Source organism: Onychostoma macrolepis, chromosome 04, assembly GCF_012432095.1.
Source record: "Onychostoma macrolepis isolate SWU-2019 chromosome 04, ASM1243209v1, whole genome shotgun sequence".
Taxonomy (NCBI): Eukaryota; Metazoa; Chordata; class Actinopteri; order Cypriniformes; family Cyprinidae; genus Onychostoma; species Onychostoma macrolepis.
The window spans coordinates 12,305,730-12,323,497 of record NC_081158.1 but is presented as its reverse complement, the minus strand read 5'-3'; the positions used below and the strand labels follow the sequence as shown (position 1 = coordinate 12,323,497).

At 37.7% G+C, this 17,768-nt stretch overlaps 1 protein-coding gene and 1 long non-coding RNA gene across 6 annotated transcripts; one reads left to right on the top strand and one right to left on the bottom strand.

Annotated features, from left to right (window-relative positions):
- Positions 1-1,294: 1,294 nt before the first annotated feature.
- Positions 1,295-16,457, bottom strand: LOC131539406 (gastrula zinc finger protein XlCGF7.1-like). 3 transcript variants are annotated; one of them, XM_058773982.1, is made up of 4 exons: positions 16,394-16,457; positions 15,344-15,752; positions 10,038-10,103; positions 1,295-9,834 (listed from the first exon to the last, which is right to left on the bottom strand). In XM_058773982.1, the coding sequence occupies exons 2-4, from the start codon at positions 15,678-15,680 to the stop codon at positions 9,194-9,196; spliced, it is 1,044 nt and encodes a 347-aa protein (XP_058629965.1). In that variant the 5' UTR covers positions 15,681-15,752; positions 16,394-16,457; the 3' UTR covers positions 1,295-9,193. The 3 variants fall into 3 exon arrangements, with proteins under 3 accessions (XP_058629965.1, XP_058629967.1, XP_058629966.1); XM_058773984.1 differs by lacking the exon at positions 10,038-10,103; XM_058773983.1 differs by lacking the exon at positions 16,394-16,457 and having other exon boundaries at positions 15,344-16,383.
- Positions 11,089-15,335, top strand: LOC131539458 (uncharacterized). 3 transcript variants are annotated; one of them, XR_009270862.1, is made up of 3 exons: positions 11,089-11,419; positions 11,847-11,941; positions 12,081-15,335. It is a non-coding gene; the product is annotated as an uncharacterized LOC131539458 (long non-coding RNA). The 3 variants fall into 3 exon arrangements; XR_009270863.1 differs by having other exon boundaries at positions 12,076-15,335; XR_009270861.1 differs by having other exon boundaries at positions 11,089-11,941; positions 12,076-12,149; positions 12,270-15,335.
- Positions 16,458-17,768: the final 1,311 nt, after the last annotated feature.

Below are 17,768 nucleotides of genomic sequence, written 5' to 3'. Positions count from 1 at the left end.
AAATCGTGAAATTGTGTCTCGGGCTTGAGTCGAGTCTTCTTTGATTGTCAAATCAAGTTGTGAGTCCTCAAATTTGGAACTCGAGTCCGAGTCAAGTCTCAAGTCCACAACTCTGGGAATTATTTCACCAGCCCTCAAGACACTGATATACTCAGTTATTTTTCATTTTTCTCTTGGGTTTAAAAAGAAGAAAAGCCCTGCAGAGTTTAGCTTCAGCCCTCATTAAATGCAACAGATCCAGCTAACCAAGTCCTTCAGGGTTATTTAAGAACCACAGGTATGTGTGTTGGAGCCAGAGTCTTGCATCCCTGATGTAGTATATCAGGAGGAAAGCTCATAATTTAATGGAAGTAAATCAGGGAATCATGCAAAATATAGCTACATTTAACACCAGAGTAGCTGCTCGAGGTGGCGTCACATTTTTTTAATGTTTGTGACGTTCTCTGTGAAAACCCTACAGAATGTAAAGAGGATTCTATGAAAATATAACCTTGATATCTTTAGTATTGACTGAGTTAGACCATGTAGACCGTGCATTACAATTGCACCACATTTCAAAGAACTGGAGGCCCAAAAATGAAGGGTTGCAAGAAGTTGTTATAGAGCAGGTATTGCGAGCCTCCTAGTTGAGGATTCCAAGTTGTCTTTTATTTCCTGAAGCAAATTAAAAATAACATGGCTTGGCAAACGATATGTTCGGACAATGTGCTCTTCTGGCATTCCAAATAAATTAATGCATGTGGAAAATAATCCTCTGCCTTCTACCATGCACTCTCTGTTCTCTGTGGTTCCTCTTCTAGCAACAATAATTGCAGCCGTTTCAAGCGCAAAGTAGTTTAAGCCATGCTTTTTTGGGGTGTTAAATAATGGTGCAAATGCCAGTAATTTGACGAGCGCAAATGTTAGTAAAACACATTGTGTGATTCATTTGAATACTCTCCTCCTAGAAATTTTGCGTCTGAAACTCCTACAAATGCATATTCAGTAAGGTCAGGCGCAAAAATAACTGTGTCCATGTCTTTTCACTGACAGTACAATTTTAACGCCAAAAGATGGTTTGCGCTGGCACAAGCTGTTTGTAAAACTGGCCCTATGTTTGTTAACATAAGCCCAATCTTGCAGTCATGTAACTTGAAAAAGTTACAGGCACATATAACTTATTCTGTGTCGTGTAGTAGTTATTTTCAGAACCATAACTGTTAACATGTCGTACAAACTGCATGATGACACAGAAAACCATGTAGCATAAGTCCTGAATATACATTATCTCACAGAAGTGAGTACACCCCTCACATTTTTGTAAATATTTTATTATATCTTTTCATGTGACAACACTGAAGAAATGAGACTTTGCTACAATGTAAAGTAGTGAGTGTACAGCTTGTAAAACAGTGTAAATTTGCTGTCCCCTCAAAATAACTCAACACACAGCCATTAATGTCTAAACCGCTGGCCACAAAAGTGAGTACACCCCTAAATGAAAATGTCCAAATTGGGCCCAATTAGCCATTTTCTCTCCCCGGTGTCATGTGACTCATTAGTGTTACAAGGTTTCAAGTGTGAATGGGGAGCAGGTGTGTTAAATTTGGTGTTATCGCTCTCACTCTCTCAAAGGTGCTGTTTACACCTGGTCACTTCATACGTTTTTTTTCTGATTGGATACCTATCCAATCCTGAAAAGATCAGATGTAAATGCCCTCCGAAACGCATTCGAGACGGATATAAATCTGATCGCTCAAACCACTTCAGAAGGTGGTCTGGGCCGCATTCCAGACGAAACTGGACAAGTGTAAATGCATATGGTTGTTGAAACCACATACACTAATTTTACTTCTCCCAAAATATTAAAATAATAAACATGTGAGAGTGTTTTATAGGCTATATTGCATGTTATAGTCAGATATGACGGCGCTAATGCAACAAGCATCACCGCGGATGAGTAGCTGAGTATCTCTTCAGCAAGCCGACGTGCAAACTGCCGCGAATGAAACTGAAAGTCGCAGAGGCGACTGCAAATGTGACGCTGATTTTATGCGATTCATAACAAAAAGTTAATATTTAGTGACTTATTAAAAGAACAGTGTTGTCTGATTTGCTCTATAGCGCAAACAAAAATGGTTCCATACAACCGCTGGTCTATTTACACTAAGCGCAAATCTGTTTGGGATTGACATCATTAGAAAAGATGCCTATTTGAGACACGTGGTGATAAGATTTGAGTTTAAATCCGCCTTATGCCGAACTCATTCAACTCCCGTTCTTCTCCCTTTTCCCATTACGTATCTGCCACTGTTTGCAATAAGTATTAGCATCTAATTACTATTATTTGTTGCAAAGGAAATGCTACTTTTTTCCTACATGGTGTAAATAAAACTTATGGATATTTGCACTTAATGCAAATAACCACTGCCTTCAAAATAAATCCACATCAGAATAGTTGCGCGTTTGCGAGCAACATTTGGTTCCTGAATGAAGCCGCGTTTTGAACGAATCAGCTGAGAATGATTCAATTACATTCATAAAATCACTTGCTTGATTCCTGAATGAATCAGTCCTTTTGAACGAATCGAATGATTCCATAACTCTTTCATTAAGACAGTGACTTATGGACCACCACCTACTGGTGGTTTTAGTTTCATATTTAAAAGCATAATTTACTCCCATACTTTTTTATTTCTATGTTCAAAATGTTGTATTGAAAATATTAATCTCATAGCATTATTTATGCATCGATAACTGTTTTAAATGTATTCATGCCACACAGTTTTATTTAGAGGTGGTTAACAAAAACAAAAAGTTAATATGCCCCTTACCTCAAGTATTCCGAAGTATTCCAAAGTATTTAGATTAAGTTACTAAAATTAAGTAATTAATGAAATATGTTACAAAATACTTTTTAAAGCATGTATTTTGTAATCTTTAACGAAATACAGTTTAAAAGTAACCTTCCCAGCCCTGCCTGCAGACGCTGTTCAGTCAACCTCAGCACTGCCAGCTCAGCAGACCGCTTCCTACAGGTTTGTTTGGGCTAAGTCATCTTCTCCTCGTCAAGCGAAAAAACCTATGCTATCTGTACAAGCCTCACTGCCTCCGTCTAACACCGTAACTGCCAGAATGGCTTTCTTCAAGAACACGTGCTGGTCGTAGTCCAGGGATAACTCCGTCTCCGCCTACAAGCTCTTCAGGCTCCCTCCTGGGATTTCCTCATCTACCTGGATTTAGCAATCCTATGAGTGCTCCTCCTACATCCTCGGCACTACAGGCGCCTGCTCATCATCCGGCCCACTCTCCAAATCAAGACACAACTGCTCCATCTACTTGACATCTCATTTCAATCTCTCCAGTTCCAGCACAAGTTTTGGTAAGGCGGTTTGTATCCCCTGCCGCAGTTACCGTGTCCCCTCAACTAAGATCAAACATTATCCAAGGTAAAGACATTAACTTAGTTTCACTGCTGCTCCTTTCACCCACAGCTGATCAGCAAATGGTTGACTGTGGTGACGTGGCAGTTTTCCTCAAAACGTCAGATCCTAGACTGCAACAGAATCTTTCATTTGCCGAATTAGTCATTGCATAGATATTTTATGTCAAGCTTTTCCTGATCGAAGGGAAGAATTGGATCTTTACTTGTGTAACGGGGCTGACGAGACGTTGAGACGTGCGGATCCATAAGAAAGCTTTTATTTAGCAGAGACAAAGAGTAAACAAAGACAAGCGTGGGTCGACGATCGGCGTACAGTATCACATGGGCTAGACAAGAGAGGTAATCCAAAACGTCAGCGAGAGTCCAGGCAGGGGAAGACACAATCCGAAAAAGGCAAGACTAGGGAAACTAAGTGGGCTCTGTAAAGTAGCTACGGCTAGGGGAGCGGTAAACGCATACAATACTCGGCCAAGAGGGAAATAAAGTCCAGGGTTAAAATAGAGTGTGTGATTAGTGAGAGCTGTGTGATCAGGTGTGCGTGTGATTAGTGCAATGAGTGATTGGTGACAGCTGTGATCAGTGTTGGATGATGGGAATTGGAGTCCATTGTGATGTGTGGTGTGAAGTCCATGTGGTGAGCGAGTGACCTCTGGTGGAGGGTGAATGGAAGTGCAGACCAGATTCGTGACAACTTGGCTATGATGCCAGATTTTAATCAACAGTATGGGGGCACGTTATTTTATGAGTATCATAAATCATTCACAGCGAAGTCCGCTTCTTTTATAACATTCTTTAACTCTAGGATAGACTGGTCAATTACACGGAACTGCTAGTCTGTCATTTTGGCGGTCAGAAAATCTTGGCTTGCGCTATCTGTAGCTCTCATGGTCACTCGGCACCTTTCTGCCCCAAAGTGCACAATAGCCGAGTTCTGGCTGCTGTCCATGGAGCTGAAAATGTAAGCATGCCATTTGACATTAAAGGGTATCCTATTTTGGAATTAAATGGCATTGCTGTATGCAATAACTTTAATGAATCTCTGTGGTCTTCTCCTCAATGCAAATTTGCTCATGTTTGTAGATTTTTGCAAGCACCCACACCCAAAATTGGTCTGGCCACGTCGATACAGGCCCTGCTACCTGTTACGAAGGAAATTCCCCCTCTACTCCAATTGTCCCAGTACTCTCATGCTATCTCTCTTCTCACCCTGATCCTTCTTTTGTCGATTTCTTAATTACTGGTTTGTCTCAATGGTTTCGGGTGGGAGTCCTTTCCTCTCTCTCTACTTATTTCGTAGCAAAAAACTTGCAATCAGCTCTTGCAGAGCCTGATGTGGTTTCTGCTCTGCTGGAGAAAGAAGTAAATAAAGGATATGTGATCGGACCTTTTAACTTTATTTTAACTCTGGAGTCGCTACCTGTAAATATTCAGGGAAAAAACTGTTAATTTTCGACATGTCCTCTCCTAATTTTAATAATATAGCTATGAATGAATGAATCCCTTCAGTACCTTTCACTTTACATTACGCTTCAGTCAATAACGCCATTCAGTTAATCAAGTTAGCAGGTCAGGGTGCTTGGCTAGCTAAAGCCAACATTAACAACATTACAGATGATTTCAAAACTATACCTATTCATCCCTCAGACTGGGCTCTTTTCGGTGTCAAATGGAATTGAAAATTCTAGTTTACAATTAGACTAACATTTGAGTGTTGAAGCAGTCCGCACATTTTTAACTGTCTATCGGAAGCACTGTGTTGGATACTGTTGAATGTCTATAAGCTTTCCTTCGTCTTATATTTGCTATTCCTGGGCACTTTACTCGATACAATAAAAATGCAAGCTTCTCTACCAAATGAAAAACTTCTCAGAATTAGGTCGGTCACGGGGTTTTGATTTTTGTGTGCGACTGTGCAGAGCGACATGGCGGAAGGCGGACGTGAAATTGAGTATATTACTAAATGAAGAGCTCTTACAGTCTGGAACTGGTTTGGTCAGGGCTGTACTGTGCAAAAAAAAAAAAAATCGGTCTGAACCTTGAATAAATGTACTACAGTACAGTAGCACGTGTGCAATACAGTTTTGCATGTGTATGAGTGTGTTTACAGACCTGTTGTCCAACAACGATATCATTTATTGACATGCTTTTTTCTCCAAATTAACTTCATAACATCAGTCAAGTGTTTGAAATAACTTTGTGACCAGATGTGGTTTCATATCACAGAATGAGGCAGTAATCATACAAATTTTTATAGTATATACAGTGATAAAGGCTATGCTAATGTTTTCCCCCGTGACCCAGTTTCTCCCGTGTTTCATGCCCGTTTAGTTCCATTAGTCTCACCTGTGTTTGATTAATTATCCTTGTTTAAAATGGTGCTCTGCATTTAACCCATCCAAGTGCACACACACACAGCAGTGAGAAGTGAACACACACACACACACACACACAGTGAACACACACCCGGAGCAGTGGGCAGCCTTGCTCCAGCGCCCGGGGAGCAATTAGGGGTTCGGTGCCTTGCTCAAGGGCACCTTAGTCATATAATATACAAGTTTCACTTTTTGAATGGAATTAGTGAAATAAACTTTTTGATGATATTCTAATTATATGACCAGCACCTGTATATATTTACACCATTCTCATAACATTATTTGATTGTTAACAGCCCTAATGTCTTATTCTAATTATATTCATTGATTTAAATTTAAGGATTTAAAAGGAAAGATTAAACTTTAAAAAGATTAGGGGGGAAATGCCCTCAGGGTAATTATCACAAATATGCAGATTTAAATGTCGAAAGTGACAAAACACTGATGAGAATATTGCTTCAGAATAAATTATATTTTATTCGTATTTTATCCGGACAAGCAACCTTTTTACTGAAACAACTAAATTACTGATTTACTTGCCCAAAGGACAAGCATACTCAAATTATCCAACTACTATAACACACTGATAATATTTTCCATTCATTACAACAAAGCATACTGACAGCCAATTACCAAATATTTGGGCCTCAATAAATGCAACCAACAGAAACCTTTACCACACATTTGATCTTTTTACCATGCAATCAGTGCACACAATAGTACATAACACAAATATTATCATAAAATCCCAACTATATAAAGAAGTTGTCATGGTTTAGCCATTCAGCCCAACACTGACTTAATACGTAAATTCAGAACTCTTAGGCCCTGTCCACACGAACGGGGTTATTTTCAAAACCGCAGCTTTTTCTATGCGGTTTGGCCGTTCATCCACATGCAAACGCTGCACCTGGTCACTTAAACCAAACATTTTTGAAAACTCCTGCCAGGGTGAAGATTTTCAAAAACACCAGTTGCAGTGTTATCGTGTAGACAGCGAAACCGGAGATTTTGGCTTGTGACCTCGGAGCATGCACTGTTATCTCCACCTACTGGAAACTTTTTCAGGCTTCTGATTGGCCAACATGGCTTTTCTGTTGAGATTATATCGCCACCTGTTGGTTTGGCATGCTCTTGACAGTGTTTCATAGCATGAGTTTGCGTTTTCATGTGGACGGAGATTTCTTTAAAAACAGAAGGAACAACTTGTGTGGACATGGTCTTATATATCAATATGATGATAACATTTTGTAATTATTGTAATGATTGAGATGTTCAGCTTGTTAGGGTGAGAGCCATGAACTGAACTAACAAGCTGATGATCTCAGTCAGGTGTTAAATAAGGGAGACATGCAAAATGTGCAGAGCAGGGGGTCCCCGGCGAAAACATGGTTGCAAATTTGGGGTACACTGCCCCTGTGTTAGCTATTGACATCTCTGCCATGTCTGAAGAAAGGCAAGCAACTGTCTTTGACAACAGGAGTCCATCTAAACGACTACCACTAACACTCAATTTTTTCTTAGCCCGAGGAGCACCAGCAGCTGCTGAGGCGCGGCACTTTTGACCTATCTGCCACAAAGTCAGATCTGCTAGCAAAACACTAGCATTCTGGTTGTGGTCCTGTCCCGCTGACATAGGCAGCAAATTACAATACGGGCACAGGTCTGTACATGCTTCTTGCAGATGCTAAACACCAAGTCATGATGAGCGGAGATCATGCCCATCGTCAGGCAGAAGCTCGTTAGGGCAGAGCATGCAATGTAGTGGAAAGGCAGTAGGAATGGAGTGGTAAGCCAGTGAAAATGGGATCATTAGAAAACCCTCTGAATACAACCACAAGGAGTGACAGCAAAAAAAATGTCCTACCTCCAGATGAACTGTAAAGAACAGAGAAAATCGGTCTCCACATTCAAATAATTCGACAACACCCACGGTTAGGACCGTCAAGCAGACAAACACAAAATTGTGTGAAATATGTAAAGTTTGTGGCATAGACTCTTTAAAATACGTCCAAGAGTTTTACACACCAGGGCTGCGTTTCTCAATAACAATTGATCTTAGCGCTTAAGAGCATTTTCTGAGTCATTTTGTTATTGTTTTACATGTTTCCCAAAAATGCATTTAACACAATCGCACCTTGTGTCACAAATGTCATCTTATAGAATGGCTCGTAATTGTAGTACACGCTTGTTTATTGAATTGTTTAGCTTAATGCTATGTTCCAGTGACTCAAGATTATAATATAATTTAATATACTGTATGTAACAATATATATTATAGTATGTAATTTCTGGGTACAATACATGGCTGGTTTTCATGCACGTCAGGAAATTCATTAACATGTTTTTTCCAAGTCGGTAAAGCACACTAGCCATTCCCCTGGTAGATAAATTATACAGCAGTGTATGTTTTATTTCTTTTTCATACTTTAATTTGTGTTCAGTAATTTAATTTGTATTTTATGTTAAATTATTTCAAACAAACAAATACACAAGCAACGATATGTAAGAATAATACTTAAATCACATTGGGAAGGAGTAAAGTTTATGGGCACTTTACCAGTTGTCCTGCAGGTGACCCTATAAATCCGTCTCCTTAAGATACACTTAGGACAGGGGTGTCGAACTCAGTTCCTGGAGGGCCGAAGCCCTGCAGAGTTTAGAAGCAACCCTAATTAAACACACCTGATCCAGCTAATCATGTCATTTAGGCTTATTTGAAAACTACATGGTTTGTGTGGTGGAACCAGACTCTGCATGACTGCGGCCCTCCAGGAACTGAGTTTTACACGCCTGACTTAGGGAGTTACTTTTCAGCACTCGTAGATCTACGATGATTTTCAAGTTCTACTTAAGTTACGATGCATTTGGGAAATGGATTGTAATCTAAGATGATTAGTACAATCTACTTAGCCTTATGTAGCTTTTGGGAAACACAGCCCAGTCTGTTATTATGTGGACATTTCCACGCCCCTAAACACGACGCAGCACAAAAAGGAATATGAGTGGTTGCTTTACCTTCCTGTCTTGGGCGGTCCTTGGCTGCTTTGAATGGCCAAGAACAGCCCAACATAGTCGAAATTGGAAGAAATGTACCGCAACTGCTCCAATATTTTAAACCACAGCAAAAAAAGACAGTCAGGTATGGCCAACAGAGTACATATGCACAAAAGAAAATAAGAAGCCTTATGGTGAAGCATAAAGAAGTCAAGGATGCAAGTAAAAGTAGTCGTCATGGTGTCAGTCAGACAATTTTTCTTATACTCTTTAACAAAGAACACAAACATGGTCTCACGTTTGCATGACTTCGCACGTTTTTATTACACAGACTACAGTTAAATTGTCTTTGAGAAGGAATGCACAGATGATTGTAGAAATCGCTCCTTTTTAAACCTTGTCACTCTGAAGAAAATGGCAATGTCTCTCCAGAATGAGTTTGCAAATGACGTTTCATGCTGCTTTGACATGTGAAACTCTTCTCACACTTAAGACACTTGTGAGGTCTCTCTCCAGTGTGAACTCTCATGTGAATCTTAAGGTTTCCTTTAACCCTGAAACTCTTCCCACACAGTTTGCAGGTGTAGGGTTTCTCTCCAGTGTGAATTCTCATGTGAGTCTTAAGGTTTCCTTTAACCCTGAAACTATTTCCACAATGAGGGCAGGTGAAAGGCTTCTCTCCAGTGTGAATGATCATGTGGGCATTAAGGTGATATTTCCGTGTAAAACACTTTCCACACTGAGGGCATATTAACGGCTTCTTTTCAAAGTGGATTTTCATGTGGACTTCAAGGACTTCTTTGCAACTGAAAATCTGTCCACACTGTTGGCAGGTGAAAGCACTCCATCCATTTTGAATTCTCATGTGGGAATTAAGATTTGTAGTTGGAGTTTTTTGAGCTGTTATTGGTGAGGAAACCTTTTCAGTTTGTAAGCAACTAAAAGATTTTTCTTCAGTTTTGAAATCATGATGTTTTTCATTTTGATCTTTCTCTTTGGTTTCATTCAGGTCTTGTCGTTCCTCTTTCACTGCCATTAGATCTGCGGTGAAAAGAGATAACAACACCAGTTTAGCATAAAGCAGGGATACTCAAATCTGGCTCGCGAGATCCACTTTCCTGCAGAGTTTAGCTCTAACCCTAATCAAACACGAGCCGGATTTGAGTATCACTGGCATAAAGCAACAGACATCAAAACATTTACATTTAATCATTTAGCAGACGCTTTTATCCACAGTAACTTACATATTATTGCTCTTTTGTTGGTTTTGATTGCTTCCATTGTCCTCATTTGTAAGTGCTGTGACAAGTCTGTTAGCAAGTTTTTTTTTTTTATATAATAAGTAGATAGAATAGGAAAAAATAACAGTGAATGCTAGTGTTAGAGGGTCTTTTTTTAAATAAAAATAAAACAAGTCAAAAGAATAGAGAATGCTAGTGTTAGAGGGTCATTTTTATAATAAAGAAAAAGAAAACAAGTAGTTAGGATAGAAATAGTTTAAGTATTGGAGGGTCAAGTGTATTTTTATAAATAAATAAAACAAATAGATAAAATAGAGTTAGAATAGAGAGTGCCAGAGTTAGAGTGTCAAATGAAGATGGAAGAGATGTGTTTTTAACCATTTCTTGAAGATGGCTAAGGACTCAGATTGAGTTGGGCAGGTCATTCCACCAGGAGGTTACAGTTAATGGAAAAGTCTGTGAAAGTGATTTTATGCCTCTTTGGGATGGCACTACAATGTGCTGTTCACTTGCAGAACTAAAGCTTCTAGAGGGCACATAGGTCTGAAGTAATGAATTTAGGTAAAGAGGTGCTAAGCCAGTGGTGGGTTTGTAGGCAAACATTAATGCCTTAAATTTTATGCGAGCAGCTATTGGTAGCCAGTGCAAATTGATAAACAGAGGTGTGACATGCATTCTTTGTAGCTTTTTAAAGACTAATCTTGTAGCCACATTCTGGATTAAAGGTGCAGTATGAGATCTTGGAAAATCCTAACTTTAGCCTGAAAACTATTGTTTAATTATTGACAAAAATCCCCCCCACCCATTTCAGGCCCCAGAAGGAAAACTATGATTTATAATCTGTTCAAGAAATATTTTTTTGTTTGTTTTTTTTGTTACATAAAAATGTTTAAAAATAGTAAAGTTAGTTACAGGACCCACCATCCCTCCTGATTTTTTGTTTACAATTCGACCACTATACAGTATATTATAGTTATAGCCTCCAATAAATGCTGCTTAAAAGTACTTAGAAGCTTTTGTCAGCTCTCTACTGCAATCTCAGCTCATTCCTCACCTGAAAAAGCTTCAAGATCACTGATAATCTTTGGTGTTCACATTGCCGCTGCTTTCTTCAAATTCAACCAGATATTAAGAATTAAACCTGCAGAATGAACAAGCCACTTAAAAAAAAAATCTTCAACCGATCCCTGAACCAAGCATAAGTAAATTTGGATGTGTACTTTGGGATGATTGTCCTGCAGGAGAGTCCATTGATCATCAAGCTTCAGTCTCTGCACCAAAGGCATAGCAATCTTTGCCTAAAGGATCTGAAACTTAGAGAGGAGAGGAGAGGAGGCATCATATTCGAAAAATGCCGGAAACCGGAGACACGGCTCTTTTCAAGTGTAAGTACCTCAGGGAAAAACGTTGTTCATTGTGGTTAAATTGCACTTGTTTAAAATAAAGTAAACGGCTGACTTGTTAAAAGTTTAAACATTTTAAATCGGTGAGATGACTTTGTGAATCGGCTGTAAAAGGTCTTTTTTAATCGTTACGGAGCAAGCTAACGAACAGATCGAGCTAACGTCAATGCTGTACATCAGCTTGTTAACACTGCTTTTTTTAATGGAGACGTTCATTGTTTAGCAGTTTAATGAAATTAGAAAATTCAACGGAATTACGATTTTTCCCCTCTTTTTCTAGTGTTTATATTTAAGTTAGTATATATTTTGTTGGCTACATAGCAAGCTACTGTTAACAAGTATGCCTCAGTTTGTCAATGTAGCATTAATAGATTGATCATGATTAATGTTTACTGTTTTGACCTTACAGGGACTGATGAACACACTCGGCTCCTTGCCCAGTGGAGAGTGGCTAATGAAGCCCTCTTCACTGGAAAGTGTAATGCTGCCATCAAATGTTTTGGAGTAAGTAAACAAATAACGTAAAATGTAATTTTATTCAGGTGCTGTTGACACTGAATTTCGTACACACTAGCACTTCAAGCAAAGGTCTTAATGAATTCTTTTTGTGCTTGATTTCTGTGCATTTATTGTGACAGAGCAGAAGCTTGAGGGCAAAATTTCTGCTGCTCAAGTTAAACGGAAATGGGAAAACCTAAAACAAAAATATAAAGTAAGATTTAAAAAAAAATTAGTTCACCCCAAAATTTGAATTCTTTCATGATTTTATCATGCTAAATTTTTTCCATGTTATAACTGACTGTCTTGGTATTTTGCTTTAAAATTTTTGTAGGACCTTAAATGTCCAGAGAGAGGATGGTGAGGTTACAGCAGGATCTTGGAAGTGGTATTCTGTCTTGGATGGATCACACCACCCAACCTTATTGCCTCATCCGGACCAGATGTTGCAGTAACCTCACCTCGGTGAGGTCAACAGTTGAAAGAGTAGGGAGGAAGAGGAAGGACATAGAGGAGCTGATCCACAAGATGGAGGAGAGAGAAGCAGAAAAAGAAATTGAAGCAGTAGAAAGGGAGGTGAGGAGATGGAGAGAGATCATGGAAAGGGAAGAAAGAAGAGAAATAGAGAGACGAGAACGAGAGTCCAGGGAAAGAGAAGAACGAAGAGGCCGAGAAATGAGAGGGAGAGATTTCTTCAGCTTTTAGAGCTCATGGCAAAAAAATAATATTAATATTAAACTACACTTTCTTTCCATTTATTTATGTTGAAATTGTCATTGTTTATGAATGGGTCATTGAATCGCTTTCTCAAACGATTCGTTCAAAAATGCAGATTCATTCAGCAACGAAACACTAAGATAAATAGAGAATATCCGCTGGATGCAAGCAGCATACGCTCTTCTGTGTCAGCCGCACCACAAGGATGTTTACGCTTTTTCGTATTGTTCATTGTGTTGTTGTTTTTTCCTTTGTTTAATCGTGTATTTATTATTGTAAGGTGCCCTAGAGCGCCCATAAATAAAATTAATAATAATGATAATTATTATTATTAATAATAATAATAATAATAATAATTTTTAGGGCTGCCCTCGACTAAGGATTTTTCTGGTCGACTAGTAGTCATTCATTTCAAACATAATGCTGGGTACACACTAAAAGATTTTTTAAAATCTTATAAGATCTTCAAAATGTGAGAGACCACAAACATGAGGGAAAAATTCCTAGATTTAACTGTTTTGCTCCTATAGTCTGTGGTATCCTCGGGGTTCCCCCTCACACATCAGGATTTTTGATTGTAAATATTCAACATGTTGAATATTTATGATTCGCGATCGGGGTGCCTCCGACGTTCTTCCAAGCAGATTCAGTCACTGAACACACCTCACACCACAGGAAAATCTGATAAGACAATCTTTAGAACCACCAGGATAATCGGAACATTACCCAGGATTGTCGGAAGAGGAGAAATCGGCCTAAAATCAGCCCGATTATCTTGTGGTTTGTACCCAGCATAAGTCGACTAATCGCACGTTTATTAATAAACCATTTAAATCATTATAATGAGCCTTTAATTGCCTACATATCCTAAGAAGTGCTCAAGCACACGCATAAATCTTGCCACAGCGCACCGGCAGAAGTAATGATTGTGAATGTGCCAGGGAAAAACAGTGAGGAGGCTGCATTAACATTTTAATAATTTGATAAACCAGTGCTTTCTTTGTTTCCGGTTTAAGAGATGAAGTCGGCGACATTGACTCTCCACAGTAGTGGATGCACCTGTATGCATGTCTCATACGGATTACATAATCTGAGAATATTTGTTTTCCATTTGAATTGGTTCATTTGAAAGTAGACATTTCACTCTCTATAGATATATTTTTAATGTCTGTAAGGCAAAGATATACACAGAGTTTCACGCTCAAGTTCACAGAGACGAAGACAGCAGAAAGCGCATTATGTTTGCTTTCATTATTTTACAAAAGCACATTTTGTTGTTATTGTGAGAGCACACAAATAAACGTAGTCTTTACAGATTCTAAAAATGTATTACTCTTATCTGTATGACCAAAAATGAGGGAGTATTTTAAGAGGAAGTGCTCCGGTGCCTCCATCTGTCCTGCAAGTGAGCGCTACTGTTCAGCTTCCACAATACACACAGACACTTGAATAGTGCACATTTCTCTAGGTTAACATGTAAATTTGCTGCTACTTGCATATTACAGATGATAAGCCATATTTGACGTTGATGAATGATAGGTGAACGTTTGGATGTCCTGCTTGATGTACTGTATTACCATAGACTAGCCATTAACGATCTGTCCGTCATGGACTGCGTAACATCGCCTGTGGATTTTTTTTTTTCTACGACTAAGAATATTTTGGTTGACCAAACCTTTTCTGGTTGACTAACAGATTAGTCAGCCATTAGGGGGCATCCCTAATAATTTTCCAGGACAATTTACGTTTCTCTAATTTTCCACAAGTTTTCCAGGACTGGAAAATTGGTCATGAATTTTACAGGACGCATGGGAACCCTGCATGTTCAATTCAGCCTTTTATGTTCTTCTGCGTTAAGACAATTTCGTTCCTTACCATAAAAATTAGTGACTGAAAAACAGAAATGCTAAATATAACTCAAAAATATTATGGCTCTTTTCAGTCCCCTTATCAAACATTTGTGGAGAGGACTGCAAGGGTTAGACCCAGGTGAACTGGTTAATTACAGACAAATCTCAAATCTGTAATTTATGTCTAAAATATTAGAAACAGTTTTGTAGAATAGCAGTTCTGAATAGCAAATTTTGTTCATTTATATTTAATTTTAACCCCATCATAATTGCATCTATTCTAGTGCTATTAGATCTTTCATAGAGCACAACTTTTCTTAAAGAGCTTGAGAATCATGTTGTCATTTGTGGACAAGAATCAGCACAGTTTAGTTCCTGTCTATCTGACCACTAACACTCAGTATTCACTCCTCTGTTTTTCTGTTTGTATAAGCTTCCCTTGAAATACATAATTATAGCTGTTAGGCTGATGATATTCAACTCAATATTTTTTCACAACCAAAAAGAATAAAAGAGTCTCTTAAACATATCAAATATATATAATCCAAAATATATCCATATTTTCTTGTAATACATTTTGACAAGACAAAAGAATAAGGACCAAAAATCTCCACCTATCTAGATCCTGATGGAGGGATGTACTATAATGTTATTTTTCATAATTAAGAACCTGGCTGTTGCATTCACAGACAATAGTTTTTTGGACAATAATAGCCTTCTACCACCTAAGACTACTTTTCTTACTGAAAAAATTAACACTTTAATTTTCTGTATTCTATAGAGCTGGACATTATAATAAGGATCAAATTTAGTGAGTTCAGTTTTGAAAATGAAAACCAACCTGTTTGTTCCTCAGTATCTTCTTGTTTGACTCTGAATGCCTTCATGTCTTCACTCTCCACTTTAATAAACGCCATTTTTATTTGTTCCTCAGTATCTTCATGTTTGACTCTGAATGTTTCTTCAATCTTCATGTCTTCACTCTCCTCTTTAATAAACACCATGTTTATTTGTTCCTCAGTATCTTCATGTTTGACTCTGAATGTTTCTTCAATCTTCATGTCTTCACTCTCCTCTTTAATAAACACCATGTTTATTTGTTCCTCAGTATCTTCATGTTTGACTCTGAATGTTTCTTCAATCTTCAAGTCTTCACTCTCCTCTTTAATAAACGCCATCTTTATTATAGTGTGTCATGTGGATCTCAGTTGCTTCACCAGGAGTTTTTCTGTGTGTTTGGACACTTTGTCCTGTTTAAGATGAGAATAATTGACAGAAAGAAAAATAATTCCAAACTAAACCTCTAATTTGCATCTCAATCAGCTCCTGGTAGTCAGTCTTAGTTATAGTTAATGACATTAAATGACCTCCTGATATGACCCCCCCAAAAAAATCTAATTAATAACAGGACACAAATTATAAACAAATTCTATTAAGATTTATATGTGGGATTTACTGGTTATATTTAAAATATTCTAACGTTCATGAAAGCATTTGCAGGTGGTTTGTAAAAAGTTGTCAATACACAAGTTTGTGTTTGTTGTTTTGAGCAGCAGGTCTCATCAGCGATTTGAATCACTGAATCATTTTGCGGATAAATTGATTCAGTTGACTCGGTTTAAAAAAAAAGCTCCGTTTCTCCATCACTATGTTCCAGTGACCGGACTCGTGTTTATGATAAACTGATTTAATTTATAGGGAGCGAAATGAGACGCACCGTTTCTGTTACTCATATGTGGGAGTGTTTTACACGCATTAAATACCTCATTAATATCACTAGCTAAAGCATTACAATGTTACACTGGTTAATAATTAATTTCACAGTTTATATACAATTCTCTAAATGACTTTAGATACTTGAAACACTTTAAACCATTATAAGCACGATCACCTTTCTCCAGCAGAATCACAGACGCGGGAGCGCGGCGCAGCCTTATGACGTCAGATCGCCAGACCAAAATAAAAGTCTTTTTCGCTAAAATTGTATAATTTTACATTAGAAAAATAGAATACGGTACAAAATCAATCGAAAGGATAAATTCCAGAGCTAGCAAAAGATAGAAAAAAGATTTAACTATTTAATTCATTAACTGCATTCTCATGTCAATGTATTCCATCTTATTTCATCTCAATTTCTCCCCAGAATGTAAAAGCAATAAATCAAATTTCAGATTTATTTAGATAAAGTGCATTATAGTAAAGGACTGCATTGATGGTAGAATTAAGAGTTGTTTTTGACTCTCTGAATGGAAATCTTTAATTAAAATATCTTCTAAATGTTAACATGATTTTTAAAAATAGAAGTACGTAATCTGTGCTAAAATGTGATTATATAAGTCTCATTATAAATAATCTATAAAGCTGTCAGATTTGAATTATTGGAAATTGATTTACAAACGTAATTTTACTCCCCATATCAGCCCTCTATGATTAACAGACACTGAAAATGAACAAATCTGTCTTGGATGGACTTTTATTATATTGAATTTTCAGCTTCTTCTAACAGCAAAAATATGACAATATATTCAGTTTTTACTCCTCATCTACCTTTATTAAGAGAGAACAGTTCAGTTAATAAATACCAGATGAAAAAAAACAAGTTTATTAGAAACTCGAATCCAAACAAAAAGTATTTACTATGTTATTATTAGTGTTATTTTAGTGAAGTTAAAACTTTTGAGAACAAAATACATAGCAAATCTAGTTCTATCTAGAGTTCCAGCAGAACTCATTATCAGAGCGATCAGAGAAAGACCAATTCACACGAAACTCAGGCAATCAGTTACTAACCAAAAGCAGCAAGGACAGTTAATAATACATTACAACAGTACATTGTTATTTATTCTGAAGTAAGTTCTAACGTACATGTTCATTACAAACAGATGTCAACTGGCCAGAACTTTTCATTTTCTCTGCAAAATCAGCAATGAAGGGAGATCCTGTAAGACTGAGGAACACTGTCATATTTATCTGCAGAACAGTAAGGTACTTGTATCTGAGATGTGGCCAGAAACTTCTTGTTTTAGGAATGAGGTTTGGAGATGATGATGTAGACTGAGACACAATATATCACATTTAAAACGAGGGTTGAGTCCCCTTTAAAGTTCATGTACTCTTTTTTTTTTTTTTTCAATTAAATTTGTTCATTGAACGTGAGTAACGTGAACGTAATTTTGAGCACTCAAAGTGCACCAGACTGATAAATTTAGGTTTAAAATGTCAAAAATGTATTTCCAGACTCACCTAGAGCGACTGAGACTGAAAAT